The 18,294-nt window shown below is 43.0% G+C and overlaps 1 protein-coding gene across 1 annotated transcript; it reads right to left on the bottom strand.

Annotated features, from left to right (window-relative positions):
• Positions 1-637: 637 nt before the first annotated feature.
• Positions 638-16,990, bottom strand: USP44 (ubiquitin specific peptidase 44). Its single transcript, XM_066633993.1, has 6 exons — positions 16,939-16,990; positions 7,545-9,044; positions 4,656-4,854; positions 3,381-3,489; positions 1,634-1,839; positions 638-1,327 (listed from the first exon to the last, which is right to left on the bottom strand). The coding sequence occupies exons 2-6, from the start codon at positions 8,967-8,969 to the stop codon at positions 1,128-1,130; spliced, it is 2,139 nt and encodes a 712-aa protein (XP_066490090.1). The 5' UTR covers positions 8,970-9,044; positions 16,939-16,990; the 3' UTR covers positions 638-1,127.
• Between the last annotated feature and the right edge of the window lie 1,304 nt (positions 16,991-18,294).

Raw genomic sequence — 18,294 nt, 5'->3', positions numbered from 1 at the left:
ATGCTGGGTACATGGTGGCTATGACTGTTGCAAGCCATACATCTGGGCCAAGGAATACATAAATGACAGTCCTGAACACTCACATCTGGGAGGAAACTGGCCTGCTGCTACTGAAGCTCTTTGGCTTGTGGATTCACTTACCTTGAAGTGTATCAAGAACACAGCTGTGGAACTACAGTTGCTGCAGAAGTATATTTTGTTACACATAGAACACTTTCCATTCTAGTGTGAGCCTAAATATGTTGATCTAATTTTCTGCAATGATTTTTTTTTTATATTTAAAAAGTTTAGACTCAAGAGTGTTTGGTTTTCTTTATTACTGTATCTAGCCGCTGACACTGGACAGGTACACGTAGGCTCCACAGTGGGAGCTGCTGTTGCAACCTTCCCCCTTTGGGAATGGGCTCAAAAGAAACATTGTACCCCCTGATAACATTCTGCTTGGAGGCCCTGGTTGCATGTGGTCTACAGCTTAAAGATTGGGAACCATTGATCTACCTAGAAGCTCTTGGGTAAATCGAAGAAGCAATGTCTAAAGTGTACATGTGTCAGTACTGGTAGACACTCGTAGTCATGACTTGGTTTTTTTTTGTCTCCACCTATTCACCAGTAAAAGTACAGTATAAAGAATTGTACTTATCTTCCCATAGGGGTTGGTGGGAATGAAAATTAAGCAAGATTAAATACTTGTTACTCTCAGTTTGGTTTTTTTATTATGGGGCAGCAAGATGGACCCCTACAGCCAACAGGGTACTGGAAGAAACTTAGTATAAAATGCACATTTTTTAATAAAAACGCATAATTACAAAACATTCTCAATGAAATTCCTCATTTTACACCAAAATATCAAAAATATAAAAATGCTGAAAAACAGCTTGAGGTAAGATTTCAAATGGTAGTTCTGTTTAAAAAAATAGCTATATAGAACCATAGTAACTTTGCAAGTTACCTACCAGCAATATTTATACTAGATTTCTCCAAATTGAGTGCTTCTTTTAAGCTAATACAAAAGTATGAACACATACATTGTTGTTTCACAAGACAAAGTTTAGTACAATATTGTACTTGCCTTCTCACAAACAAGTTATCATTCAGCTTGTACTGTTTAAACTCAAATTGGCTTTGGATTAGCTGTCACTGGCTCCGTCTAAACAATTAATGGCAATAGCTGGCTGTTTTCCTGATGGTGACCCAAAATCTGATACTTTACAGTGTCCATTTGCCTGAGTAACTCGTTGAGTGTAGAATAAGATATAGGCCTGGGCTTTGCATACTTCTTCAATAGTGCACATGCTGAGCCTGGAATCATTGCAGTGTACCCAGAATCCTAGAAGAGAAGATCAGTGTAAAGTGATCACAGTACTTCATATGTGTCTTATTAAACACCATAGGACTTAAGTTATATTTAAGGAACACACATGACATTCTGCAGAGAAGTAGCTGAATTGCAGTACTACTGGAAGAATGCTCCCTACTAACTGAAAGACTATATTCAGATTTCTTTCAGCATCTTCATTAGCTGCAATAAAGTGTCTTAAGAGTGTACAGTCTGCCCACAGCAATATAGATTTAAGTTACTGCCTCCAAAAAAGACAAGCTTGTTATGAATGTCAAACGTCTTGTTTATACATACCCCCTTCTGAATTGTAGCAGTAGGCAGTGTAGTGTCCTGAGCCAAATCCTTTTCCATGATGCATCACAACAGCAGACAAGTCATAGATAAAGCAATCTGGCACAAAGGACTTGAGAGATTCTCTGCAGCAATAGGGCTCCATGTTCAGAATCTGATCAAAACTAACATGTACACCAATCTTCTCACGGTGGTTGCGTCCTGACCATCTTGGGAAAGCAAGACATTAAATTTAATAAACAATTGTTATCTAATATTTTCACTATAACTAGAAGTTAAAAGCCTATTGGCTCCTATGCAGGCTAAAATGTGGGGGTACAGAAGGCCTGGAGTTGGCCAGGCAAATGCATCTCCTTCCATAGTAACAGCAATGCTTTCCTTCAAGAAGAAGGAACTGCCATCACAGTGGAGGGCAAAAGCTTACTACCATCATTGTCTACCATGTTGATTTCCTATGTTTTGCTATGGGAACCTGTCTGAAATGCATGAATTTAGCCTCCCATGTGCCCACCACAGATTTTTCTTGGTTAATTCAAAGCCACTTTGTCAAGTTTACCTCTGCCCCAATGTGTACATTTCTGGGCCAGATTTTTAGGCCTGATACCTTTAAAAGCTGTATGGAAGAAAGAGTTTTAACAAGTTATGGCTTTCCTCCCACAGCCCTATAGTAGTAGGAAAATCAAAACCTTGTGGAATTTTCCCCCCCATGTACAGGGGCCTCTCATGTTTGCACAAGGCAACTGAGTACCCCTTTTCTCTCTACCCTGTCGTTTCTAAAGCAATTTATCTACTACAGTTGTGGCAGAAGTACGTAACTCAGTGGTTCTCAGATTTTTAGCACTGGGACCTTTTTAGAATGACAATCTGTCAGGACCCACCGGAAATGATGGCATGACCGGAAGTGGCATCATCAAGAGGAAAATTTTTAACACCCCCCATACAACAAAATTAAATTAACTAAGAGCTCAGTTCCATCCGATTTTCCAGTGCCGGTGCAGCCGTGTCAATGGGGCATGCACTGCATTCTGTGGTGGGGAGGCAATCACAGAGGCCTCCTTAAGGTATGGGAACATTTGTAGCCTTACCATGGGGCTGCATTGTGGCTGCACCAGTGCCGGAAAATTGGATAGGATTGGGCCCTAATTAAACTGTCCCCAAGGCCTGTCTGAGATTTTCATTTCAAGCTGACAAATTTGCCTTCTCTCACAGTAACATTCTGATACTACTTTGTTCCTCAGGCAGCTGAAATGTTCAGGAACATTCCATCATATCCTTAACATCTCAGGCAATCACTGCCAGGTACTTCACCATAAAACCAGTTAGTACACAGTACAGATAATTATTAACAGTATTTATATACTGCTTTTCAACGAAAAGTTCACAAAGTGGTTTACAGACAAAATCAAATATCTAATGGCTCTCTGTCCCAAAAGGGCTCACTATCTTAAAAAATGCAAAGGAACACCAGCAGACAGCCACTAGAAAAGACACCAATGGAGTGAGGAGGGCTAGTTACTCTCCCCCTGCTAAATAAAAGAGGAGCACCCACTTGAAAAAGTGCCTCATACCCAGTTAGCATATCCCCCACAAGCAGAATCTCAAATGCTTTTCAAAGCTCCATTGTGTATACTGATCTTATTTTAACAAAGACCCAAATATTCCTTGACATAAGGCTACCCTTCTGTCTATCCTTGATAGAAGGCTATCATTTTCATGATATGTTTGCCAAAATCATAGTTCACTATATTACCTGAACCGTTTAAGGTGTAACCGCAAAATCTGAGGTAGTCGACAGACCATAAGCTGTTTCTGTGCTTCTGTAAGTATAACTGGTTTGGAAGAAAACTTCCTTCGTTTTGCTGTAGCAAGAGACAGAATTCCATACTTATTCACAGTAGATCAAATTTCTCCATTATACACTTTGGATAAACCTCAAAATGTAGCTGCCCCATTGCATGTTTCATTTCAGAATTCCCAAGTACATGGAGTCACTTTAGCAACTATTCATTTTGAATGTATCCTGCAAACACTATTTTGACAAATAGCAGTATTTGAAACACAACTAGACTGACTATACAGTGATTTACATTAAGAGCTTTAGTAAAATATAGCCAACATACTCATTTAATAGTCACATTTATACTGAAAATCCAAGGTTCTGCCTTACTTTTCACCTTGTATTGTTACAAGGTTACCGTTATAACATTTAAAACAAAAGCCTACTTTTTCTGATTATACAGGTTGAGCCTGTTTATCTGTGGATCTGGCTTAACACAGGTATAGATCAAGCAGTACATTTTATTTAAATACAATACACTATACTAAATAAATACCAAGGTGGCGCCTTGGTATCCAAGAGGGATCCATTCTCGGACCCCCACAGATACAGAAAACTGCAGATAACCAAATCCATGGTTTTTGGCGCCTTCAAAGCTCCAAAGACTACCAGAGCTGTGCGGTGCTCCTGTCGTCTTTGGAGAGCTTTCTGAAACCCACACGCGTCCTCCCATGGACTCTGCAGGCTTTGAAATGAAGCCCAGAGGTTTAAAAAAAAAAGCAACTTCCGGCTTTTCTTTGGAAACTAGGAGTGACATTTTAATGCCTTTTAAGGCATTCTGAGGCCCAGGGAGGGCTTCCCCAGGCCTCAGAATGCCTTAAAAGGTATTCAAACATCAGTTCCAGTTGCCTGAGAGAAACCAGAAGTCGCTTTTTTGCCTCTGGGTCTCATTCCAAAACCTGCAGAGGCCATGGGGGGACATGCACGGCCTCTGCAGACTTCAGAAAGCCCTCCAGTGGTGAACGGAGCACAGCTCTAGTCACCTTTGGAGGTTTAAAGGTGCCAAAACCATGGATTTGGTTATCTGCAGTTTTCTGTATCTGCGGGGTTCCGAGAATGGATCCTTCTTGGATACCAAGGAGCCACCTGTATTTAAATAAAACGTACTGCTTGATCTGTGCTCTTAACTAAAGCAACTCACATTTCACATGGAGAACAGATTCATGAGTACATACTGCCTTTACTCACTGTTGCATTGATCACAGGCATATATCCTTCCTTCCAAGGCTTCAGTTTCTGTAAACTTGGCCAGCATTTCTGTCAGTAAGCATGGATATTGACAGGTTGTCTCCTTCCCGTTGCAGTGGTATCTTTCAGGAAATTCCAGTGACAGGTCCCAGAAAGGTTCTATAGTATTTGACTTATTGTCACAGGCAAGACATGTAACCTATATAGACAAAACTATCTATTACTAAAATAATCTAATCTTCCCAATAAAGTAGATCAATAACAAGTGAATACCAAAGAAATGGCCCTTCATCCCTAAGATCAAGAAGAGAGGGCTCACATCACCAACACTTAAGCTGTTAGGGTCTAGGCCTCCCTTCACACCTACGAGTCCAGGGGTGATTAATTAGAATAAAATGAAGCAACTCCCTCTAACCTTAATAAATCTCCCCAAGGGTGTCTTGAGCCCTGAAAATTTATAGTTTTCTTGGTGGGGAGGGTGAAGATTAGAATCAGAGAATACATGCCACTCCCCAACCCTCATCCACCCTTCTAGGATACTATAAGCTAGGTAAGAAAAAATGAGACAAGCTGCATAACAAAGAACATAAATCTATACTTCAGAGCAAATATATTATGAAACGTATTTAGCTTCACAAATTCTTATTCCACAGAAGAATTTCAACCTGAAATAAGGATCTGATGTACTAACATTTTTTCACATGTTTCTGCCACATGGAGCTCAGGGTGGTTCCTCCCCTCCTTTTGTCCTCACAACATCCCTGAGGCTGAGAAATAGTGACAGGCCCAAGGTCACCCAGCAATCTTCACGACTGACTGAGGATCTGAATCTGTTTGAGTCTAAGTCCAACTCCTGAACCACATTCTGGCTCTGAACTGTCCATTCAGGAAAACTTCTTTGCCAAATCAGCTCAGGAGTCATGCAGGGCACTCTGATGGTTGTGTCCTAATCAGTATGCTTCCTCTCTTGAGCAATAATGGTGTTTTGCGGCTTACAGTTCTTCCTCTACCCTCCAACTTAGGTTTCTTTCAAGTTCTCAAGAAATGACTACAGCTACATCATAAATCTGGCATTTTCTGAATCTGAAAGTTCAGCGGTTTTCAAAAATGTTTTACCACTAGGACCCACATTTTAGAATAACACTCTGGTGGGACCCACAGAAAGTGATGTCATGACCAGAAGTGACATCATCAAGCAGGAAAATTGTTAGCACCCCATACAACAAAGTCAAATTAAAAGTTTGCAGAAAGTATAAGTTTAAACATTTACTTAAAATGAAGAAGAACCCTCCTAATCCTCCCAAGCAGATTCCCCAAACATCCCAAAGATAGGATTGCAATCCTATCTACACTTACCCAGGAGTAAGTCCCATTGACTATCATTGTTAAAAGTATATACCTGATAGCCTGTTAAAAGTACAGTTCTGTAACATTTCCCCAAATGCAGTCACATACCATGGTAGTATTAAGTCTAAAATATGAAAAATAAAATACAATTTGAAATGAATGGAAACCCCCTGAAATTGGCTCACGACCCACCTAGTGGATCCTGTCCCAGTCTGAGAAACTAGTTAATCTGCAGAAGCCATTAGGCCAATATAGTTTTTTAAAAGTATTGATTAAACTGAATGAAATCCTATTCTATTAACATTAAGAATCTTCGGTTTACCAACAGCAGACTGAAGTTGACCTCACCCCGAGTAGAATCTAGAATCCTACCAAAAAACAGTCACTCCTGATCAAGTTCCCAATCTTGAAAGCGCTAATCATGCTATCCCACTGCCATCAAAAACTGCAGTAAATATCACCAGAAAAACCAGGAAGGGCACCAAAAGCCAAGTGAGTCCACACCAGCATGTGAGATTGTTGCAACTATTGCATTTTTTTTTTTACAAAGTTGTTTAACCTGCCCCTCCTCTCCTCCTCTCAAGAGTCAAGAGGAGATAAACAATATTTAAAAACAATAGAGCAGGGACAGCCATATTTTGAGAGCAGTACATATTTAGGCATTCCAATATGAAAGCTGAAATTCTCAGGGTGCAATGACATCAGCTAAGAAAATCTCCATTCTTAGAAATGCAAACTGTTCTCTCATGCAATATATCTGCTGCATGTTTTTTTAATATGCTCTTTGAACCTAACCGCATGCTATACTTAAGGACTCATACATTCACAAGGGCCAAGTTTTCCACACATTGTCATTGAAAGGCAACAAAATAGTTCCCCCAAGCATCAAAGTGCAGGCATGTTTCAGAAAACTACTGGTGATGTATGCAACACATAGCAACAAACCAATCTGGTAACAGTATAGGAAAAACTGATTATATTCTAGATAATCTCTCCAGTTTTAACACTTTAATATTAGCACATACATATGCAGATGTGTTTTAGTACTTCTTTCTTAACTTGGAAAGCATAAGGGTAGAATATCCCTACCCTTATTTTAATAAATGTTAAAATGTTTGAGAGTTGTAATCCTCAGTGCTCTGAAATAAGTTTTGAATTGCAACTATAGTAGTTTCAGAATTCCCTCTGTATGGGTAGGTAAAGACCATTTCCCTGAGGAGATGGAAATGCTAGGCATTTACCAAGAGCTCCAGAGGCAAAAGCATCCTCTGCATGGTTCAGTCTTCAATTTAGAAAGGATCTCAGGTGGCAGACTTGGGAAAGATGTCTGCCAACACTTTCAAAACCCACTGGCAATCAGACATATGATACTGGGCTTGGTGGACCAATGGCTTGTCTCAGTATCCAGCAGCTTCATGCATTCACCTCTCAGAAGGTGTTCTTACACTGCTGTGAATGTTCTGCAATCATTTCTTTAGCATAATACTCCTCTCATAACTCACAATCCCTTTTGTTACAAAGCCTTGTAAGCACACAACATACCTGACTTAAAAGCTGTCCATGAAAAATTGTATTAACCACATTCAAAACCTGTTTAATGAGTTTCCTTTGAGAAGCGGGAATGAAAGCTGGGCATTTTGTCCGTGCCATCTCCAATTCTTGTTGTACTTTATCCAAAAGTTCACAAAGAAATTCCTGAGCATCTTGCTGGGCATAACCACGAAAGGCTGGGATAAGTCTCCATACAGAATGGAGCATGGCAAAAGGAGACACCAAAGCCCACTTGCCGGACCACATGACTTGAAACAACGTATGTAATTCATGACAAAGAGAAATGTATTTTGAGCTGGGCTCCTTCGGCTGAATAAGCTCCATATTTCTACTATTTGATGCTCCACCACTTAAACCTGATGATACGCTACATCGCCTTGCGGAAGATGTGTTTCCCTTTACTTGGCTTTTGTTCACATGAAAAATAGAGCCAGGAGATGGAGGGTGCTTAGAAGATGACCGTGTTTTGCCATTGGCTGCAGCTGCAAGCAACTCTTGGGTTTGGTTTAAATCAAGCTTTAAAAAACATTCCCGAAATATGAGCAAATGACTCAATACCTGAAGAATAGAGTTCATGTAGCATGTATTTCCCAAATTCCGCAATCCTGTCACGCCAGGAGTCACAGTAGGCCTTCGTTTAACTGGAGAGTCACCATTTTTTTTAAACATAACTTCATCTGAGGTAGCTGGTACTTTCAGTTCTATAGCAGAGTCCAAATATTGTGGCATTTTTAGTGCATAGAGTGAAACGTTTGAGAATCCTGAATTTTGATTTTGTAAGCGAAAACTCTTCCTTGGAGGTATTTTCTCCATTTCTTCCTTCAGCTGACGCTTTCGCTCTTCTCTTCTCTTCCTAGCGTTGATCCGTCTTTCTTCTGCCTCTTCCCTTCGCTTCTCCTCCTCAAAAAGCCTTTTCCCACTTGGTGTCAGTCCAAACCAAGATCTAAACACTTTGCCCAACAACGCATGCCTTCTGTGCCACAGAGCTGTGAACATACGGTCTTGATTACGAAGGAAAGCCTGGGCACTATTATGTGAAAGGTAATCGCTTATGCCCATAGATCGCAAAGTCCTGCCGCTTCGAGTGGTACAGTCATAGTTTTGACTCTTGATTGCACTTAGCGTACTTCGCAAGAGTCTTAAGTCACCTGTTGCATTATCATTAAGAACATAGTCATCGCAAAGGTAGCAGAAGACATATAGCTCATTCACTTCCAATGCCACTGGATGATTGCTTTCCTGAAAGTGCTTTAGTGCATGTTCTTCAATATATCTTCCACAAGCAACATGTGAGCAGCTAAGGCAGGCCCATACAGATTCGGTAGTATTGCATACCATACAATGCCATTTGTGAGGATTCACGATGGAATGGTCCTGGGCAAGCCGCAGCCGCCCTACATGTTTACACTTATCCATTCTAGATACTGCAGTGCTGATGAGATACTACAGAAATACATAATTCAAACAGTTCACCAGCCTTTGCATTCTGACCTGCAAGAAGAAAAGAAAATTGGCTTAACTCAACATTCAGTTTTAGATCCTATACATACCTGCTCTTTCATACTACTCATTTTAGAATTAAGTTCAATCCTAATTAACTGAAGTTAAAATCAAGTCCTGCTTTCAACAGCTTTAGCTAGCAGCTTGAATGAGTACAGACTCTAGCTGCTATTGCTTCCCATAAAGACTCAACTAAGTGAATAGCACAAAGAAAGAAAGCTGTCCTGGTACTGCCTCTTAGAATTTTATTTTAATACTTCACCATTTTGGGTTTGCCCAAAATGTAAATTAGAACAATTAAACTTATCTCAGCAGTGTCTTTTCCCCCAGCAGTGTCTTTTCTAGTGGCTGCTTGCTGGTGTTCTTTTGCATCTTTTTAGATTGTGAGCCCTATTAGTTATTTGATTAGGGAGCCATTAGCTATTTGATTTTTCTCTGTAAACCGCTTTGTGAACTTTTTGTTGAAAAGCGGTATATAAATACTGTTAATAATAATAATTAATAATAATCTCAAGGACTTCCTCAAGATTTCTTGAGAACTTGCTTTCCAAGTGAATATACATTGTTATTTAAATAGACACAAATCTTAAAAACAAACTAGATACTATGTAAATAACAAACTAGATATTGAGTCAACCAATCTAAGTGGCAACATAGTACAGGATCATGTGGAAAGCTTTCAGTGCCTAAGGCACTTAGGAAAAGATCCTGTATTGCACAGAAGCATCATGTCAAAGGCTTTTTTAAGCCAGTGGTAAAAAGGAAGATAAGGTAGCCCCATGACTCTCATGCAGAATGGGAACTCCAAACACCGAGTGCAAGTGAAAACCTGCACAGATAAAAAGACATAGGGGGGATAAACATTTGAACAGCAAATGGAACACACCCAGACAACTCTAACCAGCTTGCCTCCCATAGAATGCCACTGTAGCTGTGCAATGTGAACAGCTATCATCACAGGAACAGTGCATTCAATTATAAGCCATTCACACAAAGGCACTAATTCTGTTGTCTTGTGTGCTCCCTGAAGCATCTGGTGGGCCACTGTGAGATACAGGAAGCTGGACTAGGTGGGCCTTTGGCCTGATCCAGCGGGGCTCTTCTTATGTTCATACAAATGGCACCTCCTCACAAAAGAACAGTTCAGTTGCAAGTCTAGTGGCAGTGTGTGCTCCCTATCCAATGACAGGGGGAGTAGGTGCATGAAAGTGAGCACACTTTCAGGTTGTTTTTCTAAACATATTTTCCTTTACTCAGCAGCAAAAGATCTGAAATATATAGAAAGGCTTCAAGAGCAGTGATCTGCAATTCAAATACTTCCAATTTAGAAAGAGATTTTTATATAGCTCCAAGAGAACAATCCTTCTCTTCTGGTGACTAAAAGGGAAAAACAATAATAGGATTTTCCAATACTATAAATCTGAAGGACAGCTCAAGGAAGGTAAAAATAAACTTTAGCAGCCTCTATCTACTTGCCCTTATGCATATTTGTAAGTCTTCACTAGTTTACATTAAGTGATCAGTTTAAGACTTACTCCTGTTTACTAACAGCCCAATCCTGACCTGCTCAGCACACAGCTGCAGCAGTGCTAGAAATGGCTGCTGCAGCATCCTGCACGCTCCAGGTAGCTGCCACCTCCTACTCAAGAGAAGGAGACTTTTGTACCCTTCCCCCAGGAAAACCAAGTAGCCCTGCAATGGGCTATGATGCAATTGCCCTGTAATTCTAAGATGACCCAAAGGTCATCCATGCCCAGCACAGAGGCTCTGGATCCAGTGCAGCAAAGCTCCACTGGTCCCACCTCCTCTGTCCCACCCCGCTCCCCCGGCACACCTCCTCTTTGCCTTCTCTCTGCCTTCCCTCCGCCTCCCCCATGCCCCCACCTGTGGAGGTCCAGTGCTCCACCAGCACTAGCCTTATAGCAACAATACAAGCTGATGGTGAGCGGGTGCATGAAGATTAGCATTGGGCCCTGAGAATCTTGAAGCTAGTCCCTGGAAACCTACTGGGATAGAATAAAGCAGTGCTGTGCCAGTACAGTACACCATGAATGACAGTGCTGCAAAAAGGTTCTAATCAGCAGGAATACACTTATAGCAAGACTTTATAAAAGAAAGCCACTGGGGAAATCTGAAAAACTCATTGTAGGTAACTGGTTCGCACCTCTTTATGGGAGTATCTGCAGCCAGTCCAGGTTCATCAACAGTGGGGCCGGAAGGGAGAACGCCCACATTATGTTCCAAGACCAATTTGCTTGCCAAGACAAGAAACTCTTTCTTCTCCCTGCAGGAATGATCTCTTGCTCCACTGTTCAATGCTGAAGTTAGGAAAATAGATGGGATTGGTCCATATCACCTCCAAATATCATATCATCTCCAAAGTTAATGTGACTTCAAAGATCCTAAGGTAGAGAGGTTGGACCCCAGTGTGCAAGAAGTTATATAGACACTTGGTTGTGTTCTATATTGGTCTTCCTCTGGAACAAGGCAGAGGCACATGGGAAAGCAGTGCTAGTTTTTCCAAAGTATTGCAGCCAGGCAGGCTGCATGGCCCTTTTCCATCTGTGACTCCCTTAGAAAAACTACAACATGATCCCTTTGTGGTATCTGAGTATATACAACTATGTAAACAAGATGCAGGATTTGATTTTTTTCTGATTTACTCTTTATCATTTGTTTCTGCAAGTTGTTAACTCAATAGATGTAAGAACTTCTAACAACAGAAGACTACAGCTGTGGGTTGCCATCAACCTATCTGCATAGATTTTTGATTAGTTTCATGTTTTTGGTCCTGCCTGCGATGGTCTCTCTGTATGCACAGTCTCTTTTGAAAACTACTCATTCAAATACATAGGTCTGATGTGCATAACTAGAGCATATGATTACTATGTACCAAAAGGCTGTTCTCCAATACCCTACAAGAGTCTGACAAGACCAGAGTGTAAATATGAGCTAAAGATGTCAAACATTCTATTATTAGCCTCAAACCCAGAAGCAGGGAAAGACATAGGCACATCTCTGGAAAATATGTACGTTAAGATCACAATCCTAAGCACGGTTGTTAGTGTGAAAGTACTATTGAATACAGTGAGACTTCCAAAGAAACTTGCACAGAATTGAACCTTTAAGAGAGCTAGGTTTACTGCGATCGGTATTAGATTTGTGGATGCTGAAAATCATTCACTAGCTAGGACTTCCTTCAGGACTGATATATCAAGATCCAGCCCTAAATTCATCCTTTTCCTCAATTCTTCTTTCACTATTCTCATCTACATAATTGAAAGCCACACCTACAAGACTCTTGCAAACCCAAACTTGAGAATCACTGGCTAAAGCATCGATTTTCAACCTTTTTGATTTTAAATCTTTTTCATCTCCTGGCACCAGGCATCAAAAGTGTCAAGGCACACCATCAGGTTTTTGACAATTGACGAGACACACCATGCTGCCAGTGGGGGGCTCACATCCTCATTGGCCCTACTAATAAATGAGCTTCCCCCAAATTCTTGTGGCACACCTGTGGACCACTAGTGTGCCACAGAACAGTGGTTGAAAATGGCTGGACTAAAGGTTTCAATTCTAAACCATTAAAAGAGTGGTTTAGAGAGTGGGGTGGTGGTGGATGGATTATCAGCAGGAACAACAGTTGGGAGAGGAATTTTCAATTCCCCCCCCCCCCTTTAAACCAGAGTCTATTTCTGAATCAAAAACAAGCACAGGATAGATGAGAATGTAATCTAACATATCATCAGAGGTTGGCAACCTTCAGTCTCGAAAGACTATGGTATAAGCCTACAGCACCTGGTATTCCCAAGTGGTCTCCCATCCAAGTACTAACCAGGCCTGACCCTGCTTAGCTTCCGAGAAGGAGAGAACTGTGGAAGGGTCTGCAGGAGAAAGGAAGTATATCATCAGACCTGACCCTTATTTTATGAAAATTGAAGTGACAGCAACATTGCAGGCTTACATGCCTGTCTGCATGTAAGTGGAGATACAGACAGGAGATATTCATTTATTTGTTTTATTGTGGCCTGATGGCCACTTTAAAATTTAAGTAGTCCTAACAATCAAAAGTATTTCTTTATACCACACCTAACCAGATCTTTATTACCTCCTCAAGTCACATAAATCCTGCACTACCACAATAATTTTATCCCACAAACTTTTTGAGTATTTACTTGAAACTTAGCATGACTGTTGTCTACTGTCAATGACATTTCTCCCTCACCTCTTAGTAAGACTCACTTCCAGGGGCCTCTCTATGTAGTCTGTCAAACCATTGTTTTGTTTGAACATAAAGAACACATCAGAATTCTAGAAATAATGGATTAGCTTTTTATATGTACTGTTTTGTTTCATCCCAATTTACATTTAATTGCTGCTCCTTGTGGGACCTATCAGCAAATCTAGTAGTTTACATTGTCATAGATTTCTCTCCACCATACACCTTTTCAAATTCTCTCAAAGAGATTTATGCACATAATCCTAAGGAAAGGAGATTGAAACACAACAAAAGAATTCAAGTGTTGCATTTGACTGCTTATTCTCCCAGATATTAGAAAATAGTATACCTTAGCATCATTAAGGGACATTTCCTGTGCTCACTTGGGCCATTGGCTCTTGAACCTGAACACACTGCAAGGTTCACTTGTTTCAACAAATTTTATCTCAAATAAATTGTGCTTACTAGCAGTCTTCAGGTGCATAGTCAACATCACTTTAGCACATATCTATCAGTCCCTGGCACAGACAATCAGGACAGTTAAAGAGCGGGGGGGGGGGGGAGATAGCTTTCCCTCATTTTTCCACTCACTTCCACTGAGTGTTTACTACTCATCTAATCTATGTCAGCAGTGCACAAATGCAGGATGTATTTATTCTAGATAAATCAATCAGGAGTAACCAGAGGTCATTCCCTCTATGGGGTGTCAACAAGTGGAGGGAGGGGTGGAGAGAGAGTGACTATTTACAGTTTCAGAGAAGTGCCACCCTGTTCAATGTGTTCAGTAGTTCCCAATTCCCAGCAATCTCTGATTTCAGAAGCTACAAATCTCTTTCAACAGGTACTTTAGCAACAGGGACTTTAATAAAGTAGTGCAGTGGTTCTCAGACATTTAGCACTGGGACCCACTTTTTAGAATGATAATTTGTTGGGACCCACCAGAAGTGATGTCATGACCGGAAGTGACATCAGCAAACAGAACCATTTTTCACAATCCTAGGCTGCAATCCCACCCACACTTACCCAGGAGGAGTAAGTCCCATTCACTATCATTGTTAAAAGAATATACATAGTAGTTTGTTAAAAGTACTGGTCTGTAACATTTCCCCAGATGCAGTGACATAACATGGTAGCATCGAGTCCAATATATTAAAAATAAAATATTGAAATGAATGGGGACCCACCTGAAATTGACTCACGACCCACCTAGTGGGTCCTGACCCACAGTTTGAGAAACACTGAAGTAGAGCATGCCTACCGGATTTTGGAGAACATTCAACAGACTAAGCTCTTCCTGACATTTTGCCTTCCAATACTTAGGTCATTATCAAAGGACTAATCACACCAAAAATAATGGAGCACATATTTAAGGGCAAAATGACAGGAACAGCTCAGTGTTGAATGTGGTCCAAAATCCCGTAAAGACTTTCTACTTCAGTAGTCCCCAAACTGTGGGTCAGGACCCACTGGTGGGTCATTACCTGATTTTTAGTGGGTTGCCAAAGAGTGATGGAAAGATCAGATGTCCAATTGCCTCAAGTCCTGAGGTTATTCAAAAATCATATAAAGTAGCTGGTAATTAGTTGCTCTGCAAAGAGGTCAGCTCTTACAGTTTGCAAGCACCTATAAATATAGGGAGGTCAATGTTTGGGGATCTTTCTTGTTAATGTTGCTTATATAAAGTTTCTTTTCTAGATTTTTTTTTTTAAGTTTAGTAAACCTAGGTGTGTCCTGATAGAGTGTCATTTTAAAAAGTGGGTTCCGGTGCTAAAACGTTTGAGAACCACTACTCTACTTTATGACAACTCTTGACCACAAGAACTCTGTTTTTATAACACATACTTTACTTTTTGGAAGTTGCAATTCTGACAGGTGGCCTTTAATAGGTTCAAAAACCCAAACCTCCTTCCCTTTACACTTTTCCTCCTTCCCATACTGTCCAGTGCTGCAGAATCCCATCCCTCCCTACAAAATATTAAAGTTTCCTTTCCTTCCTACCTAACCATCCAAGAACGGACACTTTGGTTCTCTTTTAACTCAACAATGCCCAGAGGGAGGGAGGCGTGAGGGGTGTAAGAACCTAAGAAGAGCCCCACTGGCCCACCTAGTCCAGCTTCCTGTATCTCATAGTGGCCCACCAGATGCCTCAGAGAACACAAGACAACAAGAGATCTGCATCCTGGTGCCCTCCCTTGCATCTAGCATTCTGAGGTAGCCTACTTCTAAAATCAAGAGGTTGCACATACACCTCATGGTTTGTAACCTGTGATGGACTTTTCCTCCAGAAAACTGTCCCATCCCCTTTTACAGGCATCCAGGTCAGGTGCCATCATCACATCCTGTGGCAAGTAGTTTCACAGACTAATTACCAGATGAGATCTCCCATCTGGATGGAGACCATAGGCTGAGCAAGAATGGAGTTAACCCAACCCCTTGCCAAGATTTCCCCATGACAATACTTGCAAAATAATTAAAGATTTGAGACGCAGATACGCTAGTCCCCAGAGCAGACCATACCGGGTTAAGATCAACCACAAACGTGACTCCGTATATCAGCTCCATGTTCATAGATCAGAGGAAGCCCTGGCCTCCACCTTGAGATTCTCCCCCAGTAGCGCAGCTAGGGGGGCAAAGCACTAAGAACATAAGAATAGCCCCGCTGGATCAGGCCAAAGGCCCATCTAGTTCAGCTTCCTGTATCTGTGGCCCACCAGATGCCTCAGGGAGTACACAAGACAGCAAGACACCTGTATCCTAGTGCCCTTCTCTGCATCTGGCATTCTGAAGTAGCCTACCTCTACAATCAGGAGGTTGCACTGACCCACCATGGCTTTCAAACACATCCAGGCTACATGTCATCACCCCCATCCTGTGGCAAGGGGTTCCACAGTCTAATTACACGCTGGGTAAAGAGATACTTCCTTTGGTCAGTCCTAACTCTCCCAACACGACCTCCACATTCTGGTTGTGGGGGGGGGGGGAGAGAAGGAGATCCTCCCACCTCACCTCACCTGAAAACCAGAAAAGTAATTAAGAGCCCAATCCTTACAGTCTAATCCCAGGCATGTCTATTCGGAAGCAAGTCCCATTATAGTCAATGGGGCTTGCTCCCAGGCAATTGTGGACAAGGTTGCAGCCTAAGCCTACTTAGGGCCCAATCCTAGGCATGCCTACTATAATCAATGGGGCTTACTCCCAGGTAAGTGCTGATAGGATTGCAGCCTGAGCCCAAGCCTGCCTACTCAGAAGTAAGTCCCATTATAGTCAATGGGGCTTCCTCCCAGGTAAGGGTGCACAGCATTCCAGCCCGAGAGCCCTCTCCTAGGCAGGTCTACTCAGAAGCAAGTCCCCCGAGAGTCAGTGGGGCTTCCTCCCAGGTAAGCGCGGACAGGGTGGCAGCCTCACAGCCCACGCCCGGGCAGGGCTACTCGGAAGCAAGTCCCGTGAGAGTCAGCGGGGCAGGGCTGCACCTGAGGCTGCCCCTGAGAGTAAGCCCGGCGCAGACAAAGGGCTTACTCCCGGGTAGAAGCGGGGCAGCCCGGGCTCCTCCGCCCGGGAGAGGCTCCCGCAGAGTGATGGAGGGGAGGCTGGCTGGAGGAGCCACCCGAGCCTGTCCCTCCCGGCCGGCCGGCGGGCTTGAACGGTGCCGCCAAGAGCGCGTACCTGACGCAGCCGCGGAGCTCCTCGCCGCCATCTTGTGCGCCCCGCGCCGCCAGCGCCCCCGCTCTGCGGCCGCCGACAGAGAGAGGGAGGGAGGGAGGCAGCAGAGGCAGAGCGGGAGCCCTAGAGTGACAGTTCCCGCGCCGCTCGCGGGCTCCCCCGCCCCTGGGGATTTTTTTCACCTGTTCTTCCTCAGGTGTCAGGCGCAGAGCAGCCTCCCTGGAGGCCTCAGGGGGAAAGCGGGGGAGGGATCAGGGCCTGCGCGTGGCTGTGGGTGGCCCTCGGCCTGCCACTCACGCAGAGATGCTCTCGGCAGCCTTTCTCAACCAGCGCTGTGGTTACTCTGCGGAACTCCCTGCCTCAGGAGGTGGGGTGGCACCTGAGAGCCTAGAAAGGTGTTTCCAAACAGTGGCCAGCGTGATTGCCTGTGGAACTCCTTGCCACAGAAAGTGGAGGTGGTGCCTGAAGGGCTAGATCGGTGTTTCCAAACTGTGGCCGGCGTAATTGGCCTGTGGAACTCCTTGCCACAGGAAGTGGAGGTGGCACCTGAAGGCCTAGATTGGTGTTTCCAAACTGTGGCCGGCGTGATTGGCCTGTGGAACTCCTTGCCCAGAAAGTGGAGGTGGTGCCTGAAGGGCTAGATCGGTGTTTCCAAACAGTGGCCGGTGTGATTAGCCTGTGGAACTCCTTGCCACAGGAAGTGGAGGTGGCACCTGAAGGCCTAGATCCATGCTTCCAAACAGTGGCTGGCGTGATTAGCCTGTGGAACTCCTTGCCACAGGAAGTGGAGGTAGCACTTGAAGGCCTAGATAGGTGTTTCCAAACAGTGGCTAGCGTGATTAGCCTGTGGAATACCTTGCCACAGGAAGTGGTGGTGACACCTGAAGGCCTAGATTGGTGTTTCCAAACTGTGGCTGGCATGATCAACATGAGGACAGCTGTTCAACCTTTCACCTGAGCTGTGGGATGAGGGCTCCCTCCACTACTTGCTGTTTCATGTCTGTGATGCAGCAGTAGCAGCAAAGGAAAGGCTGGCCTTTCTTTGGCAAGGCTTTTTAAAGGCCTTGAGCTACTATAAGACCTGCATTAATTTGTATAAGTTCCATCTCTAATAAATTCATTCATGTAAATTTATTCAAATTTTAAATGTAAATTAACCCCCCCCCAGCCCCCAACACAGTGTCAGAGAGCCTGACCCTCTCTGAGGAGGGCATGTGGCCCTCCTGCCAAAATGTTTGGACACCCCTGACCTAGCCCAAACCAAGCATTTTGTTACATGCAGGCACACTGGGCTTTTAAAAGCTTACAGACATTTTTCAGACAAAATAAGATCTAGGCAGGAAGCCTTGTCTTATTTAT

This window comes from Tiliqua scincoides, chromosome 7, assembly GCF_035046505.1.
Source record: "Tiliqua scincoides isolate rTilSci1 chromosome 7, rTilSci1.hap2, whole genome shotgun sequence".
NCBI classification, from domain to species: Eukaryota; Metazoa; Chordata; class Lepidosauria; order Squamata; family Scincidae; genus Tiliqua; species Tiliqua scincoides.
This window is presented reverse-complemented; position numbering and strand designations above follow the sequence as displayed.